Below are 19,799 nucleotides of genomic sequence, written 5' to 3'. Positions count from 1 at the left end.
TCGAACCACCAACCCTTGAGGTGTGAGGCGAACGTGCTAACCACTAAGCCACCATGCCCCCCTGATGTAAATATATTTTATTTAATTTTTCATCTTGCCTGTCATTCTATAAAGACCATGTTGGATATGGACTACAGATGTCAAACAGCTTGCCAGCTAAACACGATTTCTTCATGCACTTAACGTCAGGCTTTGATCAAGACGTAGGACATAAAGCCTGAATCAAATGAAGTGAAATGGGCCTAAGCCTGATCAGTTCATTTAGTAATCACATACTGGCTGTCAACACGTCCGTGGTGCTTTTCATCCAGTCAGAATAAAACCTCAAAACCAAATTTCTCCTTTTTCACTTGTGGGTGAAAATAAAATGCTTTACTTATGGTTAAGATGCATGAGAAAGAAAAACAGATTTCACTTCATGAAAGCCTATAGTTTTGAGAATGAATTTTAACCATGTAAAGGGTTCTCCAGGCTGACAGACATACAGAACAAGCTAAATTCAGGTCTAAAGGAATGCCATATTTCGGTACAATCACAAAATCGCAAAGCTTTTTATTTTTACTTTGACAGGAGTTAAGAGGTTGTGTACCATTTTTTACAAAATCTTTCCAAATGCCTGAAACTTTATGATTAGCTGTAAAGCACCACAATGCAACTGACTGGCTTTTACTAATCAGGTCATCTTTGATAACCAGCAAAATGAGTAAATCTGCTCCCGTTAGGTTGAAGTTAAGAGACGAAGAGTCGATTAAATTCCATATAATTTGTTCGAAATCTCTGATGTCCACACTCCTGTGCTTTCAGTCTCTCATACTTCCACTGGAAAGTCGCTGTGATTAAACACAGACCCAAAGCAATGACATTATATTGCTGTGAGACAGAGTATATTGTAAATCACTCAGTAAGTCGTGTGGTAGTTGTAACTAATGAGGTTCAGTGGAATCAATGCTTAATTAGCTCACCTTTAACACCTGTTATTTTTTTATTCTTCCTTGGAGTCTTGGTACCGCTGTGCCATATAAAGGATAATATTCCTTCTCCAGTGAACTTCTCCAGCTTTTAAACTAATTCCATACTCTTTACAATGATATTCAAGAATTCACAGAAAAAAGTTAAAACAGATATATTTTATTATATTGTTATTATATTGTTAATATATATAAAAATTATATATACATACATATATATATATATATATATATATATATATATATATATATATATTTTAAAGAGCATCCCACCTATCTAGAATCTGTTATAATGGATTATCATATATAATTGTCAGCATTGTGGTAAAGTAGATATATAAAATGTCACAGTTAAAAGAACAGATTTTCACTTTGCTTGTAAATCTTAGACATATATGGTATTTTCTTTATGTGCGTCAAAGCAGTGGAATTTACAACAGTGGTGCAAACATCATGTCACATTTTTTGCAGGTAAATAAACTACGGGCTTTAAACTGAACCAAATACAAAGCCACTTCATGTGAGAAATTTGTCTGAGCAGATAAGCCAATTCTTAACACATGATGTCAAAAATGATATCCAATCAGCCAGAAATTTTTGAAGTATCAAAATGAATAGAACTAGGCAAAACAATATAACCCTGAATACACAAGTGTATCTCCAGAGAGATTAAAACCGTGCTTGGGTTATTTTCGACGTTTAGCTCTGGTCTCCTCTGTCTGTGGTTGTGTTGTGGAGGTGGAATCGGTGCACTGTGAGTGAGCGCTGAGTGACTGCATGGCTTGGACCTGCTGCAGACGTTTACTCAGCTCTTCTTCACAGGCCTGTATTAACACCGCAGTCCTGCCTCTGTCCCAGCCCAGCTCGTCCATCATCGTCTCCACTCCCTGCCTAAGCACCATCTACACAAGCAGAGGTTTAGCACATAGAAAAAAGATTCACTCACTGTCTATGTACTGGAGCAAGTGTGTTATGAGCAGTTAGAAATTTCCCCTGTTAAACGATCGATCTTCATTTCCATGCTTCAATGCAGAGTTTTGATTCTGATCAATTGTGTGAATTACAGTGACTAAAAACTGAAAAACAAAGTAAGCAGGGTTGTAAAATAGACTGCGTTGGTGTGACAGAATGACGAAGAGAGGTAGTGCCCCCATGTGGAAAGTAAATGTAACTGCAGAAAGACAAAGATGACTTGTGTGTGTCTGTGTATCCTGAGCACAATCATTCGAAGCTGTTTCAAATATTAAATGAGAGCTTATTTATACAATACAACATGAGGAAACTTCATAGTCGTCAAATATCTTAGCCAGATAGCAATAAGCTCAGAAGTACACAAATCTTATTCATTAACTATTCATTAAACAGACTATACAGGAGAGTTTACAGATGTATTATGACTTTGAGCTTCATCAGTTCTACTGTAATGACGCCACGGCCAATGCATGCGGTTCAGATTAGTGCAGGATATCGATGTGCCTTGTACCACAGTGAAACTGATGTAATTGTCTCTGGAAATCCAGAGAAATGCTTCTGATCCAGCTCCACGAACCTTGGATTCCGATTATGACAGCTATAACATTTCGAGACCTTCCAGTTACTGAACATGGCACGCTGGTTAGTTGATGAAAGTAAACTGTAAATGTATTATACAGCTGTGGCAAGCAAATCTGTTTAAAAATGTTTTTTTCTGCATTGGTTGAGGTAAATATAGTGTACAACATTATTCCTTATTAGTGTCAGCAAATTAGCTGAAGTCATTGCTGAATTGTTTTCGTTATTTTGCTCACATGAGTTCATTAATAATAGTATGAAGCATCAGGATTATTTTAAACACTGAGAAGTAAACCAGCCATATAATGTATGATGGGTGTCACCCTTTATAACCCCAAAGCTCCCTGTAGCTGCAGGTTAATATTTCAACCACAGTGCTGTTGTTAGCTGTTTGAAGCGCATGGAGGACTGAATAAACAGGTGGATTCAGGTGTGATTCCTGCAGGGTAAACCTGATGAGCCCTGATATATTATTTGATATCGCTCCAGCAAACAAGACGTGACATCTTCCATATTCAGATGCTTTCATGGGGCTTTGCAGTTATTTCAAAATCTGCCAGCATCTTACTTGTCTCAACAAGCCTATAGCCTGAGTGACTTTTTTTTCTTTTCTGAATTTCCCTATTCCAGATAGAGTGTGAACATGAACCGTAAACAGCTTGACGCATATTCTAATCTGTTCAAGATGCAGATATTTAGCTAGTGTAAAAAAGGCTTGTGAAGAGACACCTCTGAAGGTCCCGTACCTGCAGTTCCTCGTTGGAGAGTCTCGTTTCAGGGCTTGTTTTGCCCTTCAAAACCAGCAGTGTCCTAGAGTTAAACCCTACAGCTGAGTCCACCTCAATGCAATCCACCGCATCCTGTGCTGTTTCACCTACAACACATCAGACCTATTAAAATATCGGAATATAGTTGGATCGTATAAAAGCTTCCTGCATTGTCACCACCATCTGAGGTATATTCTGAATACACTATAGTGCACTTCATTGTTCAGGAACAGTTGGAGCTTTCACAGCACAATGGCACCACCTTTTGGCTGAAGGGTTTCTATAAGACGTTAATTACTTTTCCAGTCAGTGTCACTAATAATAGCGTCTCTAATTCTACCTTGTTGCAAATCTTGATTGCGCTCTTTCTCCACAACCTTCAGATAAAGCTGCAGCAGCTCTTTGGACTGTCGTTCCTCTTCTCTGCGGTCCAGCACTCTCTGCAAGGTGTCTTGTAAATCACGGGTTTTCTGTTCTGAGAAAGTGAGCGCTGAGGCCAGGACTGCACAGGGTACAGCCACAAGACTCTGTAACAAACCCACACATGAAAGCATACACTTACATGTAACTCATTAACAGTACTTACACCACAGTGCTGTGGAACTCGCAACTCTGATTGGACAGAAAGTGTGGATTCATTGTCTTTAATGGCGGAACTAAGAGCAGTTCCTCTGTTATGCTGCAGACTGTATTATATTATTGTTCTTGGCTTGATCTGGTGTTCTTCACAGGAACTTTGACGCTTCCTCATAATCTATGGTGGTGTTATTTAATGAACAGAAATGGGTTATTTTATAAGAAACGTCTATAACCATTTATATAGTGCTGCTTTCTACTAGATCTTTATTTTTAATTTTACAGAAGGAGTCTCCAGTGTCAGCACTTTGTAAACAGTCAGAAACTCTTCCTTAATGGGCAAAGTCTTCAGAATTGTGGAGTTTGCACTGTGCAGTTTCTCTATAACAGGAAAAGCTGCAATTATCAATGTTATTACTGTTATTGCTAAAAAGAACAGATGCTGAAGGAATTACAGTTTATTGCTGTTACAACTTGTTTTGTAGATGTGCCACAACATTTAAAGTACAAGGTAAAAATTAGAAAATCGTAAGCACTGACAAATCACTGTTGTGTAAGAAGAATAAAATACTTTGAAATGTGCTGTTATAGGAAAATAATCAGTTCTGCGACTTTGTGTTGGGCCATGCTGTCTTTGATTAATTTCCTATGAACAGCATGCATCATTGTAATTTATTCCTTACTCGTTTATTCATAAAGGCTTCAATAGCTAGACTCACAGAACCAGAGAATGTACATTATCTATTCTTTAATTAATAAAAATGAATGCTGTTGTAAGAGGATTCAACTGCATCACATGACCCTGTCATTGATTATGTTCTTATAAGGAGTTATGTAAGGAAGGAAACATGATTGCGTGCCCACTCATGTTGTATTCTTTACATAACCGACTCTTTCTTGAAAAAAAGGTTTAACACACCTCTAGATCAGCCTCAGACATGAGAACGATGCTGGCCAGATCCTGTCTCAGTTGATCAGCTAAACTGTGCCAGGGTTCTACATCTCCATGCGTGCCGTCTACTGCGTCAGTGCCCGTGTCAAACGACCGCATGAGCCATGCCGTGCCTCCGTCAACTACAGAGAACAACAATCCAGATTAGGGTTTGAGATTAAGGTTGGCACCAAAGAAAAACTTTTCACCCAAAGACATTACATCGCTTTGCAGGCTTCCACATCTCTTTATCTTGCAAGAACATGAATTTGGTATTCGGGGGAAGACACAAGAAGTAAGCATCATCTTCCACAACGGTTCCATCATCGTCGAGCACCACGGACACGAAGGATGAGTTGTAGCCCAATGCTTCACTACCTTCAGGATAAACACACAAAAAAGATTAATACTACAAATTAAAGCTGAAGTTTTAGAAGAAAAAAACAGGAGAAACTATCAGAATCACCCGAATGATCATCATCATTATCATAAGAAGAAGAACACTAAGCAGAAGAGGAAAGATTATCAGAAGTTAACTATAAGACTTGCTTTACTCAGACAAGCAGCTACTAGCATCAGGCATTCCCTCTCTTTTTTTTCCTCACAAGAGTCAGATCATATGGATCATAATACAGATAAGAACCAACTCTTTTGGACTCATTTCCATTTTTCTCTAAATGATTTTATTAGAAACAAATAATGAATAAAATAAATGAATCATAAAAAAGATACCATTTATTTGTAGTTTAAAAAACGACTTACATAATATTACTGACTAAATTAGATACAGTACATTAACAAGCATATACAGGGGAAAAAGAGAGAGGAATTAAAGACAGGAAGGAAGAAAGAAAAGAAAAGAAAGAAAGGTAAAAAAAATTTAAGAAAGAAAGAAAGAAAGAAAGAAAGGGGGAAAAAATAAAATAAAATAAAATAAAGAATGAATCAAGAGTCGATTCAATGAGCCGCATCGATGGCAGAAAACGACACATCAGTAGAAGCAAATTTCTCGTAGAATGAAAACGTTAATTATGGATCTATATTTAATACTGCAGTGTATTATAGTTAACGGTTTAATCGCGCTTTTACTTAATACTATCATGTGTCCCGTTCCACACCGACAAGGCAAAGCGTACCTGTGTTAATGTATATAAACGTAAAGATAAACAGCTGTTACCTTTGACTCTGAGTTGACTCAGTGAAACCACCACAACGCCGTAATATTTCTCACGGCTTAACTTACACACTTTGCAGGGCTTTATCTCTGACATTATAGCACCAGTTACACATAAATACACATTTAATATCCCACGTCAGCTATATTCAGACTCAGAAACGGTGTGTCAGTCCACTTAGCTTTAGTTTTAACACTTTCCTGTGAGATAACGTTAATGATTCGGTTTAAATTCCGTAGTGTTTCCTACCGCCTCAGAAACGCCTATGTACAAAGTGAGGCGCAACTTCCTTGAATTCCAATTTGCTTCATATTTTATCGGTAATACACTACATAGGACAAAACCGCCATTATATTTAACCCTCTGTAGTGTGCTGCAGTAGGGAACGTAGTGCTATTCGGGACTTATCACCTGATCGTTCTTGAATCAGCTAGTTAGGTCTGAGACAGACGATATACATGCGACACTAGTTAGCTTAGCTTTCTAGGGAGTCCGATTATCCGCTTTATAACTTATACGATACGTCATCTCGTCCGCCATATTGGAAAGGGCATAATTCTATTGTAAGTCTATGAAGAGTTGCACGTCTGACCTGATCTTTTTTTTATTTGTTATTTTTTTCTGCTTTTAGATTGGACAGTTTGGTTCAGGGGCCCGTTCTCAATGAGCGATGATGCTACAATTCAAGTGCACTGGTTGGATGGTTTAAAAGAAACGAATTTCTGAAGTTTTTCACCTTATGCAAAACACATCCAAAACCCGTTTTGCTGAGTCAGACTGAATCATTCATTGGCTTTTAATTTTGTGCGTCAGCAAGTCGTGTGATGTCATACTGATGTGACACTGATGTCTCTGAAATTGAATATTTCACACCTTACCTACACTCCATCCTGAACAATTTGTTTTGAGATGAAACTTTATGTCCTCTGAGCACTTTTAATAATTAATGCAAATATTTCATTCATTCATTCATTCATTCATTCATTCATTCATTCATTCATTGGTCTTTTCATTCATTCATTCATTCATTCATTCATTCATTCATTCATTCATCTTTCAGTCTGTTCATTCGTTTCATTTGTTTGTTCATCTTTCATCTTTCCATCCATCCATCCATCCATCCATCCATCCATCCATCCATCCACCCATCCGTTCATTTTTTTGTTTGTTCGTTAAATTGTTCACTTGTCTTTCCATCCATCCATCCATCCCTCCATACATACATCAATCTGTTCATTCATTAAATCATTCATTAATTCATTAATTTGTTTTTTTTTCTCTATCTGTCAGTCCATCAGTCCATTAATTCTTTCTCAGTAAATGGTTTGTGAATAAATCCAAGTCTATATGTTACTGGGAGCACTAGGAATGCATCCTAGACAGGATTCCAGTCCATCACAGAACACATAGTCCACACATTCTTTCAGTATTATACAGTATTCCACCCTTTTACTCCCTAGCTATTCTCATCTGACTTCCTCCCTCATCACTGTTGTTATATATATTTTTGAAGTTCTTCACCTTAAACGAAACACATGCAAAACCCCTGTTTTGCTTTTTATTTTGTGTGTCAGCCAAGTTGTGTGATGTCATATCATATGCTGATATCTCTGAAAGAGATGTGGTTCTGATGATTTCACACATCTAACTCACTCCATCCTGAACAATTTGTTTGTTTTGAGATGACTCAATATTCCAAAGTAAAAACATAACAAGTAAAAACATAACAAGATGCAGTTTATTCGAAATGAAACTGTATGTCCTCTGAGCACTTTCAATAATCAATTCAAATATTTCATTAATTCATTCATTCATTCATTCATTCATTCATTCATTCATTCATTCATTCATTCTCAGCAACTGCATTGTGTACACATCCATAGTCTACAACTGACTGGGAGCACTGGAAATACATTTTACATTCTTACAGTATTCTACAGTATGCCATCCCTTTAATCCCTAGCTAATCTGAATATAAATTTATACATCCTGAAATCTGAAGAAAATAATCGCTTTTATTCTTTTTAAAAAGACCTGAAGGGGATGGAAATTCCTTCCGTTATCTTGTGCGGTCCTTCACTCAGGTTTTTTTCTGGTGTATATTTGGTTGTCAGTATTTAGAGCAGCCTTTGGTCATTGTGGTCATTGTGGTAATGATTGTGGTCATCAATCATTAATTAATGTTGTATGGGCTTTTTAGTGTGTACCAGCTCCAGTTGTGCTCCATGTCATGAAAATGTCGGATCTTCATTGATAAGAAACCAATCCTGTAAGGATCCTGAGGCATCCAGAGATTGTACCAGCTCCAGTTGGATTTCACACCATTTTTTTTTTTGTACATTTAAAGAGAAGATGCCAACACCATTTGTTCTTTGACAACAACCTCCTCATCAACTCACAACTGTCAGACTGTATCTGACAGGATAAAGGACATTATTCATAATAGCACTCTCTGGTGTTTATAACAGTTTATAATCACACCCTTCAGTGTCACCCAAATGAGGATGAGGTTCACTTTTGAGTCTGGTTCCTCTCAAGGTTTCTTCCTCTTTCATCCAAGGGAGTTTTTCCTCACCACAGTCACCACAGACAACTTTTCAGACTTGTTAATTGGGGATAAATACAAACACATTTAAATATTAGTCTAATATTAATCTTGAATCTTTGTATAATAAACCATTTTATACTATGTTTTGTATGTTCTCTAAAGCTGATCTGAGACAATGCCCATTGTTAAAAGTGCTATACAAATACATTTGAATTGAATTGAATAAAGATTGTTCTTCTTTTTGTCTCTGAGTGATCAGTGGGAAGAAACATATTTCCTATTTTGGATAAATTTGTCAATTTATAAAAACTACATCCAGGAGCAAAATACACTAGGTGGTGTAGTTGGTACTATAGTTCTTTTTGCTGAGCTGTATTTTTCCAATTAGTCTTTTTCTCCTCTGCTCCTGCCACAAATTGTCTTTTTTTTTTTTTTGCAACTGTACAATTGTAACAATCATCACTGATTGCATAATGTGTATGAAACCAGTTATGAAATCAGTTACCTAGAAAACTGTGTACATTTCATATGAGGTATTTATATCACATCCTGTTTAGGGAAATTACGCTAAGTTATAAACTCAGAAATACTTTGCCCACACCAGCAAAACATTTCTCAGTGAGAAAAATAGATCAACAGCATTAAAGGAGTAGAAGCGAAGCTGAACTTCCAGGATGAAGATCATCCTCCTGATCACCCTGTACCTTATCTCAGGTCAGATATTCTTCTTTAGTCACTGTATTTGAAGTTTGCTCTCCTACTTACTTACTCCTGAAGACTTATTGAGGATAACAGTCCAATTTGTTTTGATTTGTCAGGTACAGTGGGTCACTCTGATGTGATTGGATACTTAGGTGGACGTGTTATGATACTCTCAGATCTGCAATGGGATTTAGGAGTTACTAAATCTATTCGTAAACTAGGACAAAGGCATTGGGATTATATAATAAACAAAAGCTCCAACAGAAGTTATGTTTATACAGAGAGATTCATGTTGTTTAGAAATGATCAAGGTTTGCTGAGATTGTTGATCACAAACTTGAAGGAACAGGACGCAGGAACATACAGGATTGGAGTCGGCAATCAGAGCAGTTACAACGTGACACTGGATGTTCGAAAAGGTGAGAAAATATAAATCTTTATTTTACTATTGAGAATAAATGTCATATAAAATCTGACTATAACTCATATCTCTACGTTTCTTTGTTTCTTTTCCCATCTGTGTAATTAACAGATCCTTATTACAGGGAGCCAAAAACAACAAGCTTTAACCAAGGACAAAATATCAGCATCATCTGTAAATATCCTCTGGAGTTTAAGGAATTTAACAAGTATATTTACAAAGAGGATCATGACAATCTCGTTAAAGATGTTCGGGCTATTATAGCAAATTTTTCAAAGACCAGATTTTTACTTTCGTATGATAGAAGTGCTGAAGTTCTCAGCTTAAACATCAGTGACATGAGAGAAGCTGATGGAGGAGTTTATTTATGTGGTGTGATGAACAAAGAGCAGCAAGTGCTGTATTACTCCTTCTTCGAACAGATTCAGTTACATATTACAGGTGAGACTTTTATACATGGTGTTTAAAATATTCATACATACATCAATAATTCTTCTTAGCTCTAACTGTGTATTTTATAAGGCAGCAACAGACTCATTCGGGTCTAAGGGTGTAGTCATTATTATCACATAATAAAAAAAATGTTCCCTTTTGAGTCTGGTTCCTCTCGAGGTTTCTTCCTCTTCTATCTAATGCAGTTTTTCCTTACCACAGTCACCTCAGTCACCTCAGACTTGCTTTAATATAAGTCTAATAATAATCCTGAACTTTTGATTAATATTTTGTTCTGTATAGCTGTTTTTAGATAATGTCCATTGTTAAAAGCGCTATACAGTCTGTTCTGTGATCTGTATCGTCTCTCTGTCTCTGTCTCTAGATCCTGAATCTGTCATCATCAGTGTGTGTGTCTGTGTGGCTCTGCTGCTGTGTGGAGGATTTGCCCTGATGCTTTACATATTGATATACAAAAGAACACAAGGTACTTGTACACAACACTTACACACACACACACACACACACACACACACACACACAGCACGTACACTTGTCATACTGTTCTTGTAAAAGTCTGCCATAAGTATTAACATAGCGAAAGATTTTCAAATCTCTGTTTACAGACCCAAAGCTTCAGCGAAGAAGCCAGAAGGAAATCTTTCTGTTATTTTATTTAATTTCTTCCTTTATTTGTATTTTTGTATTTTTTAATGCAGACTTGCTCTGGTATCACTGGTCAGACTTCAATAATGCGACCACTGTGGTGAAATTGTTAGAATATTATTATGTTTTGTGTACAATTCCAGACTCTGCATGTTCATCCAAGAGGAGGCTCATAGACAATATACAGGTGTGTGTGCATGTGTGTGTGTGCATGTACATGCTTGTCTGCCAAATGCCAAAAATGTTTCTCTGTTGGGTTTGTGTGTGTGTGCTCTCGTTTGTGTGTGTGTGTGTGTGCTCCTGTGTATGTGTGCTCATGTGCTTAGACGATTATCTTGTTTCTCAGAGTCTGATGTATATTTCGATCTCTACCGCAATTTTTTGCATGTGTATTTTTTTTTTTAGTAATTCAATTCTCTTATTTCAGATTTATGAGAACGACCTGGCTAACCTACATGTGTATGAAAACACATTTACAAGCCAATCGGATTCAAGGTACCAAAGACTGGATCCCCTCACCAACCAATCCGATTCAGGCTATGCGTCTCTGACTAACATCGCCGACCGATCACATTCACACTACCAGTGTCTGAATCCTAGAACTCTGACTAACTCTATTTACCACACTCTTCAGTTTTAGTGTTTATTGTATCATTTATTTCTTTTATTCCCATTATGATACTTGATTTTGATCTAACAGTACAAGATTTTTTTCTATACAACTATTTAGAAACCTATCTCATTATCCAAAGATCAGTTATAACATCTTAAAGTCAGTCATACAGTTATTGACTGTATGCTAAATAAATGTTAGTATTGTAAGTGAAATCGCACAGTAAGTGAAATTTGATTGTAAATTGACCTAAAGACAAAAACAAAAACAACAACAACAGGCAAATTGTCTACTTTAATAATGTCAGTTTTAAATTCTTTCTCTGTGGATATTACACTGATCTAAGCTTCATGCTATTCTCCTAGGAACTAAGGTTAATATGGCTGGTTCTTATATAACATTATGTATATTAATAATGTGTGTAATATATACGCTATATGCTTGTTCTGTCCATGTGTAAAGAGTGTGTGATTAAAATGCATTGTGTGTTGGATATATTTCAGATGATCGTTTTTTTGTTATTGGAAGAAAAACACTGAATATTCACATACTGCATCTAGCATTTTAGATATTTAATGTATTTATTCACTGTTGAGTATTTTAGTTACATTTAATTGAATGTGTTTATTACTGTTTATATTCTCCTAGTTAAACATTGTTTCATGTGAAGTGTAGTACTATGATTCTGATTAGTCTGGAGTAACTTCCTTCTTACGTGTTTGTGACGATAAAGCTTACTTAACTTGATGTGCTATAATACTCAGGAGTTTCATAATAGCAGCAATGAGTTACTGAGGTTTTTTTCTTTGTCTATTCACGACATGACCGTGATGTTTTTCAGTGGACTTCTGACTAGCATAGATTTAATTATTCATTACATTTAGTCTCATTAACATTTACGGTATTTGGCAGATGCCCTTATACAGAGTGATGTATAAAAGTGCTTTGAAGATGAAATCATTAACTCTAGTGCACTAGGCTACAGACCTATGGTACCATCAACCTAAAACTCATTTCAGGTTTTTTTTTAACAAAACAAACAGTGAAAATATGTGTCAAGTGAGCGGGGGTAAAAACGGACCCAAATGCAGGACAGCTTTACAAAAAACAGGGATTTTAATAACTAAAAAAACCACGAAACAGGACAAAGACGAACCAGACAAAGACGACAGGAAATGACAACAGCAGACAAGGACAACTGAGGATTCCGCGCTGCACAAGGCAACGCGGCTCAACTAAATAGTACAAATAATTATTTAGACATAAGGGACAGGTGTGCAGAGGCGGGGAGGAAAAGACAAGGACGGGGCAGACATGTGAACACCATACATAAACAAAAAGGCACATGGCCAAAGTCCGGGCAGAGTCCTGACAATATGTGCTAGTTTAAATGGGAGAGGTAGGTGTTTACCATCATTTGGAAATAGCCAGTGACTCATCTGTTCAGACATCTAGGGGAAGTTCATTCCACCACTTCTGTGCCATAATAGAAAAAAGTCTTGCTGTATACCTCCCTCGTACCCTGAGAGATGATGGGACCAGTGGAGCAGTGCTGGTGGATCAGCGAGGTGCAGTGTGAGAAGTGATAAGAGCTTTAATGTAATATGGAGCTGGTCCAATTTTTGGTTTTGAAGGGATGCATCAGGGTTTTGAATCTGAAGCATGCAGCTTCAAGCCAGTGGAAGAAATGCAGCAGTGGGTTGGTGTGTTAGAACCTAAACAGGTTGTAACCAAGTCATGCAGCTGCATTTTGGATTATTTCAAGAGAACGAATTGCGTTCATAGATAGACCTGCCAGCAGTGAGTCGTTGCAGTCCAGTCTCTAAATAAGCAAGTCTCATATTGTGCTATGATCATGAAACATTTCCAGTGCAAACCTCACAAATATTTTGATCCTGGTTCCAGCTGTTCTGATAGGTAGTAGCTCAGTGGTTCAGATGTTGGACTACGGATTAGAAGGTTGTGTGCCAATATATTCACACTGCACTGGGCCTGTGAACAAGGTCTTTGATCAGTTGTATAAGGGTGTTTCCTAATGCTATACATGTAGTTCAATAATTTCTGCCCCCCATCCAACATGAACACATTAACACAAAAAATACAGAGAGAACAGCATCACTACTCACATACTACAGAGTGCTAGACAGGGCGTTGAGAAAACCTCATGGAAACACACACACAATACCATGGGAGGGAAACTTAAAAACATACTCAAAAATAAATCTACTTCAAACTTCTTCTATTATCTTCTAATTATTATTTTTAGTGAAATTGTTATAGGCAGAAATGTTGTATTAATGTTATTAATATGGTAGGATCAGTAGACTGATAGAAAGTCTGTATTTTTTAGGACAGGTTTTAATGAACAAATTTGTAAAGGCCACCAAAACAAATCACATTCAGTAATATAGAGGAATTGAGCAATGTGTGAGTGTTGAGTAAGTCTACATTTAAAACATCAACACACAATATACTGTTATAAGCAGAAAGACTTGATGACATGCAGACCTGTGGGCAATAACAGCTCTGAGGAGTCTAAAACATTTCCCTGTGTGCTGGAAAGAGCAAAAGAAGAATAAAAGAAAAGTGAAGCTTCATTCCATGATGAAGACCATCCTCATCTTCACCCTCTCCCTAATATCAGGTCAGCTGTTGGTTTTTTAAACAAATGTAAAGACAGTGATTTGTATTAATATTATGTACAATTAAAGATTATTAGTAAGATTTCAGTTTGACTGACAGGTTCAGTGGGCTGTGCTGTGACTGGCTACTCAGGAGGAAGCGTTGTTATAGTATCTGATCTAAAATGGGGTTCAGGATTTAGTAGATATATTTGTAATAACAAAAGCAAATCATGCACAGATATAATACGTACTAAGACGACAAAGAATTCTGTTCAAGTGGGAAGATTCATGCTGTGTGAAAGCAGAGAGGGATTTTTGATAGTGTTAATCAGGAGGCTGGAACCACAGGATGCTGGAACGTACACAATAGGAGGAATGAATGGGATGGACCAAAAGCAGTGAATGTTTTTCCTGGACAGAATATCAGCATCATCTCTAACTATCCCGTGGTTTACAACAGAGACTACAAGTATATCATGAAACTTGAAAATGGCAGTGTTTCTAATGCCGTTCTGGATACTTTTAATGAACCCCAGAACAACAGATTCTCCATTTCTGATGACAGCAGAGCTAAAGTTCTCGGTATGAACATCAGTCATGTGACAGAAGCCGACGATGTAGTTTATTTTTATGGAATCTACAACAGAAAGAACTCAATCCAGTATTTTTCCTTTTTCATGGAGAGTCGTCTGCATGTTAGAGGTAAAATTGTACTCATGTTGTTTTAAATATATTTAAATATTTACATGAAAAATAACTGATTTCCAGGACAGTTTTGTATTGATATTTTAAGTTTTAATATGCAATTTTTTCTTTCCTGTTTCACACAACAGCTAAAGCACCGATAGAAATTTCAACTAAGACAACGGATTTCAGTAAGAATTTACTCAATATACATTCTGTAACACTTACAGATTTATTCTTTGTTTAGAAGGTCAGGGTTCACTTATCTGAACTGCCAAGCTACCATTGCTGGGCCCCTGAACAAGGCTCTCAACATTACATTCTACAGGGGTGCCACACGATGGCTGACCCTGTGCTCTGACCCCGGCTTTCTAATAACTGGTGATATGGGAAAATAGGGCAGTGGTAGCTCAAGTGGTTAATGTTCTGTTTTGCTGATCAGATGATTCAGGTTCAAGGCTTCTGCTCCAGGGGTGCTGTATCATGGCTGACCTTGTGCTCTGACCCCAACCTTCAAACTTGGGATATGCGAAGAAAGAATTTTACTGTGTAATGTATAGGTGACAATAATAAAAGTTGGAAAGTAACTGATCAAGATAAGACTTGTTTACTTGCCACTTTAAGTGCATTAAATGGAAAAAAAAAACCCTCTAACACAAATCACATTCAGTAATAAAAACAAAATAAGCAGTGTTCTGCAAAGGGGGTTGAGACAGTGCATATTTAAAACACTGACACAATATCCTTTCTAAAAAGGAAATTATGCAGCCATTTAAGCAATAACAACTAAAAGAAGTTCACTAAAACTTTTCCCCTTGTGCTGGAAAGAGCAAAAGAAGAACAGAAGTTAAGTGAAGCTTTATTCCATGATGAACATCCTCCTCATCTTCACCCTCTCTCTAATATCAGGTCAGCTGTTTGTTTTTTTAAACCAATATAAAGTCATTGTTTTTTATATTAAGGTTATTCGATAGTATTAAAAACATTAGTATATCTGTTTGACTGACAGATCCAGTGGCCTGTGTTATGACTGGCTACACAGGAGGAAGCGTCCTTATAATATCTGATCTAAACTGGGGTTCAGGATTTAGTACATATATTTGTAAGCTGGGAAGCAGATCATGCACAGATATAATACGTACTGACACCACAGAAAATTCTGTTCAAGAGGAAAGATTCAAGCTGTATAAAAACAATGATAGATTTTTGAGAGTGTTAATCAGGAGGCTGAAGCCACAGGATGCTGGAGTGTACAGAATAGGAGTAGAGGATCAGATGCCCACTGATTTGGAACTGACTGTTCTTAATGGTGAGTAAATATTTATCATCATGGTATTAATACAACTGAAACATTTTGCCCTTCCAAGATAAAGCTAAATTATCATGAAGACATTGCACAGCTTTGAGCTTTGTTTTCTTGTTTGTATAATTAACAGATTCTTGTTGTGATCGACCAAAAACAGTGAATGTTTTTCCTGGACAGAATATCAGCATCAACTCTAACTATCCTGTGATTTACAACCAAGCTTTCAAGTATATCATGAAACTTGAAAATGGCAGTGATTTTTATGACATTCTAGATACTTCTGAAAATTCCCAGAACAACAGATTCTCCATTTCTGATGACAGCAGTGCTAAAGTTCTCAGTATGAGCATCAGTCATGTGACAGAAGCCGACAATGGAGTTTATTTATATGGAATCTTCAACAGAAAGAAGTCAATCCAGTATTTTTCCTTCTTCAGAGAGATTCATCTGAATGTTAGAGGTAAAATTTTACTCATGATGTTTTAAATATATTTGAATATTTTCATTAAGTATAATTGATTCCCAGGAATATATATATATATATATATATATATATATATATATATATATATATATATATATATATATATAATATATATATATATAAATATGAATATTTTATATTCATATTTAAAGTTTTAATATGCAATTTTTTCTTTCCTGTTTCATACAAAATCTAAACCACTGATAGAAATTTCAACAAACAGATTTCAGTAAGAATTTACTCAATATACATTCTGTAACACTTACACTTTTATTCTGTGTTCATGTGTATTGTTTATAATCAGAGGATCAGTGCATTCCAGTCATGATAATGCAAGATTTAATGTCTTTCTTATGTTCAAAAAGACCAGGAAGTGACCAGGAACACTACTGTGCACACATATACACTACAAAATACGTTTGTACTCATGTATTAAGTTGATGTTTTTGGTTCTGTATTGTCACTGTTCCTTTCTCCAGAATCCCTTGTTAACACCACAATCATCATCATCATCATCAGTGTGTGTGTGCTGTTGATTGGAGGATTTACACTGCTGGTGATTTACAAACTGAGACACAAGGGAACTCAAGGTACACACAGACACACACACACAAACTCACACTGTATCGTGTGTACAGTTTGAGCGCTGCAGTCACCAGGAAGAAATTGAACCATTTGTAAAATTACAGGTTCAAGACCTTCATCCCAAGACAATGAACATGTGAGTATTAATATCTAATTGTTAGATCTACATGTGTATCACTTTTTATTTAGGCTGTTAGGGCTGCAGTGTAACTAAGTCTCTATGCTATAAACCCGATCATATCACACTTTTATGTACACCTGTGGGCTTGTGAGAAAATGTTGATATTCATCATATATAAGTTTCTACAAAGAATTTTCAGGTAAATTGTTGTGTGAGACTGGGTTGCCAAGCTTCCTCTAATAATTGGCTCTACTTGTGGATGAAAAGCAGGACTGTGCAAAGCCATAAAATAGAGAATATGCTGAAAACTCTACAAGTGTTAATACTGTGTTTCTGGGATTGGTGGATATTACACCATCCTACTACAATAAACAGTAACAGTAATTTATTCCTTATTTTAGGCTCCTTCTGTTCATGAGAACAACCTGCCTAATTTACCCACATATGAAAACTTGAAAATCAAAATGAGATCGAATGATCAGAATCTGGATTCATCTACAAGCCAGTCCGATTCAACGTACCAAACACTGGACCCACGCACCAACCAATCAGATTCAAACTACATGTCTCTGAGTAACACCACCGACCAATCACATTCACATTACCAATGTCTGAATGCTAGAACTCAGGTGAACTCAGTTTACCAGACCCTTCATTCTTAATGCTATCATTTTTTATTCTTTTCATTATGATGTAAGGTTATTAATTAAAACATAATTGTTGCATAAATTTCTATTGTATTAGTTTCAGCATGTTGCTATAGGAAAATACTCACCTCAGGGTTATAATATTTTTACGCCCAATAACTGATTATTTACCAATAACAGCACACTTTACTGTGTTTTATTTTATACTTACCACGTTGCTTTTTCTTTTTCTGTGTTTTTATGTTAACTGTGTATCCTTTAAAAAGTTATTTGTGAAAACAATTGCTGTACATATGATCTATATGTGAATGAAATGTTGGTAACATGGTGAAATGGTTTAACTGACCATTATGAGTTGGTGAAGATTGTATCATAACACCTGAGTGAAAGTTTTTATTGTGTACATGTCAGTATTAAGTGTATTTTCATATGAAGTGAAATTTGACTGCAAATTCAAATAATAAAATAACTGAATTATTGCTTACTTCAGTAATCAATGTCTTGCTTGTAATGCTTAATCACAGGATTTCATGCAGACTTTATAGTTTGAGGATAAAAGTAGATGCATAATCATTGTGTTTCACAAAGAATAAATGATTGAATAAATAAATAAATTGTCATTAGAAGGAGCTCTAAGAGTGACTTGGAAGGAGTATTTCATGCATAAGCACCGTTTCTAACTAGTACACCTATTAATTATATTACACAAACTACACTGTCAACTTATGTAGTGAATAATACTGATAATAATAATAACTCTCCTGGAGTGAGTGATGCTGGTAAAGACAAATCATTTCATGAAGAGAGAAAAGAAAAGTGATAAACAGAATGAAAAAGTGAACAGAACTAAAAATTAAACCTAAGCTGTAAAGCCATATGCTGTAGATGGTCCACTTGACATCTTCATTACACAACTATCTATGGATGCCTAAGGCTTACAGATGTCAACTGAACACAAAAAAGCTTGTTTATTTTTTCCATTCTGTAACTTCAATAATACTTTTTATGGAAGATCACTTAGATTACAATATAGTTTTACAGATTTTGATCTTGATACATGATCCGCTGCTGTGTCCCAGAATAGAATTAACACAACAAAATTCTTTTGATCAGATGGTACGATATAGCAGTAACTGGTATAAATGAGCTAATAGCTATTAAAAACTAATGAACTAGTGGATTCTGGGTTTCCTGAGCACAGGCTCAAATACAACTTGTAGTGAGGAAGGGCTGGCTCAGGGGTTAAGGAGCTGGTCACTGATCAGAAGGTCAGGGTTCACTCATCTGAACTGCCAAGCTACCATTGCTGGGCCCCTGAACAAGGCTCTCAACATTACATTCTACAGGGGTGCCACACGATGACTGACCCTGTGCTCTGACCCCGGCTTTCTAATAACTGGTGATATGGGAAAATTGGGTAGTGGTAGCTCAAGTGGTTAATGTTCTGTTTTGCTGATCAGATGATTCGGGTTCAAGGCTTCTGCTCCAGGGATGCTGTATCATGGCTGACCTTGTGCTCTGACTGTTGTGTTCTCTTACAATATAATTGCTATTACCATGTATGTCCACTAGTTGGTATATGTACGTTAACGAGATGTAAAGATGCGCTAGTGCTAATGCGAAGAAGAGAAGTAAAAAGATGCATGGTTATGTTAAGCTACATGGTTATGTCCTGCCTGCTTATTTCTCTAATCCTCCTTCAACATAACAAGTGGCGACGAGGATATTAGGATGGCTCTGCTTTCTCTACAACCACCAGTAGCGTTCCTGGAATGTCCGGGTGAACCGAAACTTTTGTTTGATGCATGGGAAAAGTTATTTCGGAATTACTTGCTTGCTATCGGTGGGGACGGGTTTTCCGCCGAGAGGAAAAGAGCTCTGCTGATACACTGTTTGAGGACGGAAGGACAACGGATTTATAATACCTTGCCTCTTACTGCCGATACATTCAATGGATCTTTACAAGCACTAAAACAGTTCTTTTCTCCCAAGCTGAAC

The 19,799-nt window shown here is 36.5% G+C and overlaps 3 protein-coding genes across 4 annotated transcripts; 2 read left to right on the top strand and 1 right to left on the bottom strand.

The window, feature by feature from the left end:
• Window positions 1-1,236: 1,236 nt before the first annotated feature.
• On the bottom strand, window positions 1,237-6,240 carry dffa (DNA fragmentation factor, alpha polypeptide). Its single transcript, XM_060894657.1, has 6 exons — window positions 5,971-6,240; window positions 5,016-5,171; window positions 4,782-4,936; window positions 3,627-3,813; window positions 3,266-3,393; window positions 1,237-1,870 (listed from the first exon to the last, which is right to left on the bottom strand). The coding sequence occupies exons 1-6, from the start codon at window positions 6,062-6,064 to the stop codon at window positions 1,655-1,657; spliced, it is 936 nt and encodes a 311-aa protein (XP_060750640.1). The 5' UTR covers window positions 6,065-6,240; the 3' UTR covers window positions 1,237-1,654.
• A 2,902-nt stretch (window positions 6,241-9,142) lies between these two features.
• LOC132862380 (uncharacterized) lies at window positions 9,143-11,770 on the top strand. The gene is made up of 6 exons (XM_060894369.1): window positions 9,143-9,230; window positions 9,335-9,637; window positions 9,751-10,080; window positions 10,457-10,558; window positions 10,881-10,924; window positions 11,165-11,770. Exons 1-6 carry the CDS (start codon window positions 9,191-9,193, stop codon window positions 11,375-11,377), a joined length of 1,032 nt encoding a protein of 343 aa, XP_060750352.1. The 5' UTR covers window positions 9,143-9,190; the 3' UTR covers window positions 11,378-11,770.
• A 2,845-nt stretch (window positions 11,771-14,615) lies between these two features.
• On the top strand, window positions 14,616-18,179 carry LOC132862265 (uncharacterized). Of its 2 annotated transcripts, none has more exons than XM_060894208.1 (8): window positions 14,616-14,676; window positions 14,808-14,849; window positions 15,487-15,567; window positions 15,668-15,967; window positions 16,239-16,424; window positions 16,928-17,038; window positions 17,138-17,169; window positions 17,556-18,179. In XM_060894208.1, the coding sequence occupies exons 3-8, from the start codon at window positions 15,525-15,527 to the stop codon at window positions 17,814-17,816; spliced, it is 933 nt and encodes a 310-aa protein (XP_060750191.1). In that variant the 5' UTR covers window positions 14,616-14,676; window positions 14,808-14,849; window positions 15,487-15,524; the 3' UTR covers window positions 17,817-18,179. The 2 variants fall into 2 exon arrangements, with proteins under 2 accessions (XP_060750191.1, XP_060750190.1); XM_060894207.1 differs by having other exon boundaries at window positions 16,095-16,424.
• The last annotated feature ends 1,620 nt before the right edge of the window (window positions 18,180-19,799 follow it).

This window comes from Tachysurus vachellii, chromosome 19 (assembly GCF_030014155.1).
Source record: "Tachysurus vachellii isolate PV-2020 chromosome 19, HZAU_Pvac_v1, whole genome shotgun sequence".
Classification (NCBI taxonomy): domain Eukaryota; kingdom Metazoa; phylum Chordata; class Actinopteri; order Siluriformes; family Bagridae; genus Tachysurus; species Tachysurus vachellii.
This window is presented reverse-complemented; position numbering and strand designations above follow the sequence as displayed.

Bases quoted from the DNA above. Each gene is read 5' to 3' on its own strand.
- LOC132862380 (XM_060894369.1), top strand. From the start codon at position 9,191: ATGAAGATCATCCTCCTGATCACCCTGTACCTTATCTCAG. The intron at 9,231-9,334 runs GTCAGATATTCT...TTGATTTGTCAG, and splicing joins CACCCTGTACCTTATCTCAG to GTACAGTGGGTCACTCTGAT. The intron at 9,638-9,750 runs GTGAGAAAATAT...TGTAATTAACAG, and splicing joins GACACTGGATGTTCGAAAAG to ATCCTTATTACAGGGAGCCA.
- LOC132862265 (XM_060894207.1), top strand. From the start codon at position 15,525: ATGATGAACATCCTCCTCATCTTCACCCTCTCTCTAATATCAG. The intron at 15,968-16,094 runs GTGAGTAAATAT...TATAATTAACAG, and splicing joins GGAACTGACTGTTCTTAATG to ATTCTTGTTGTGATCGACCA. The intron at 16,425-16,927 runs GTAAAATTTTAC...TCCTTTCTCCAG, and splicing joins GATTCATCTGAATGTTAGAG to AATCCCTTGTTAACACCACA.
- dffa (XM_060894657.1), bottom strand. From the start codon at position 6,064: ATGTCAGAGATAAAGCCCTGCAAAGTGTGTAAGTTAAGCCGTGAGAAA. The intron at 5,172-5,970 runs GTAACAGCTGTT...TTTATCCTGAAG, and splicing joins GAGTCAACTCAGAGTCAAAG to GTAGTGAAGCATTGGGCTAC. The intron at 3,394-3,626 runs GTAGAATTAGAG...GATGTGTTGTAG, and splicing joins CAATCAAGATTTGCAACAAG to GTGAAACAGCACAGGATGCG.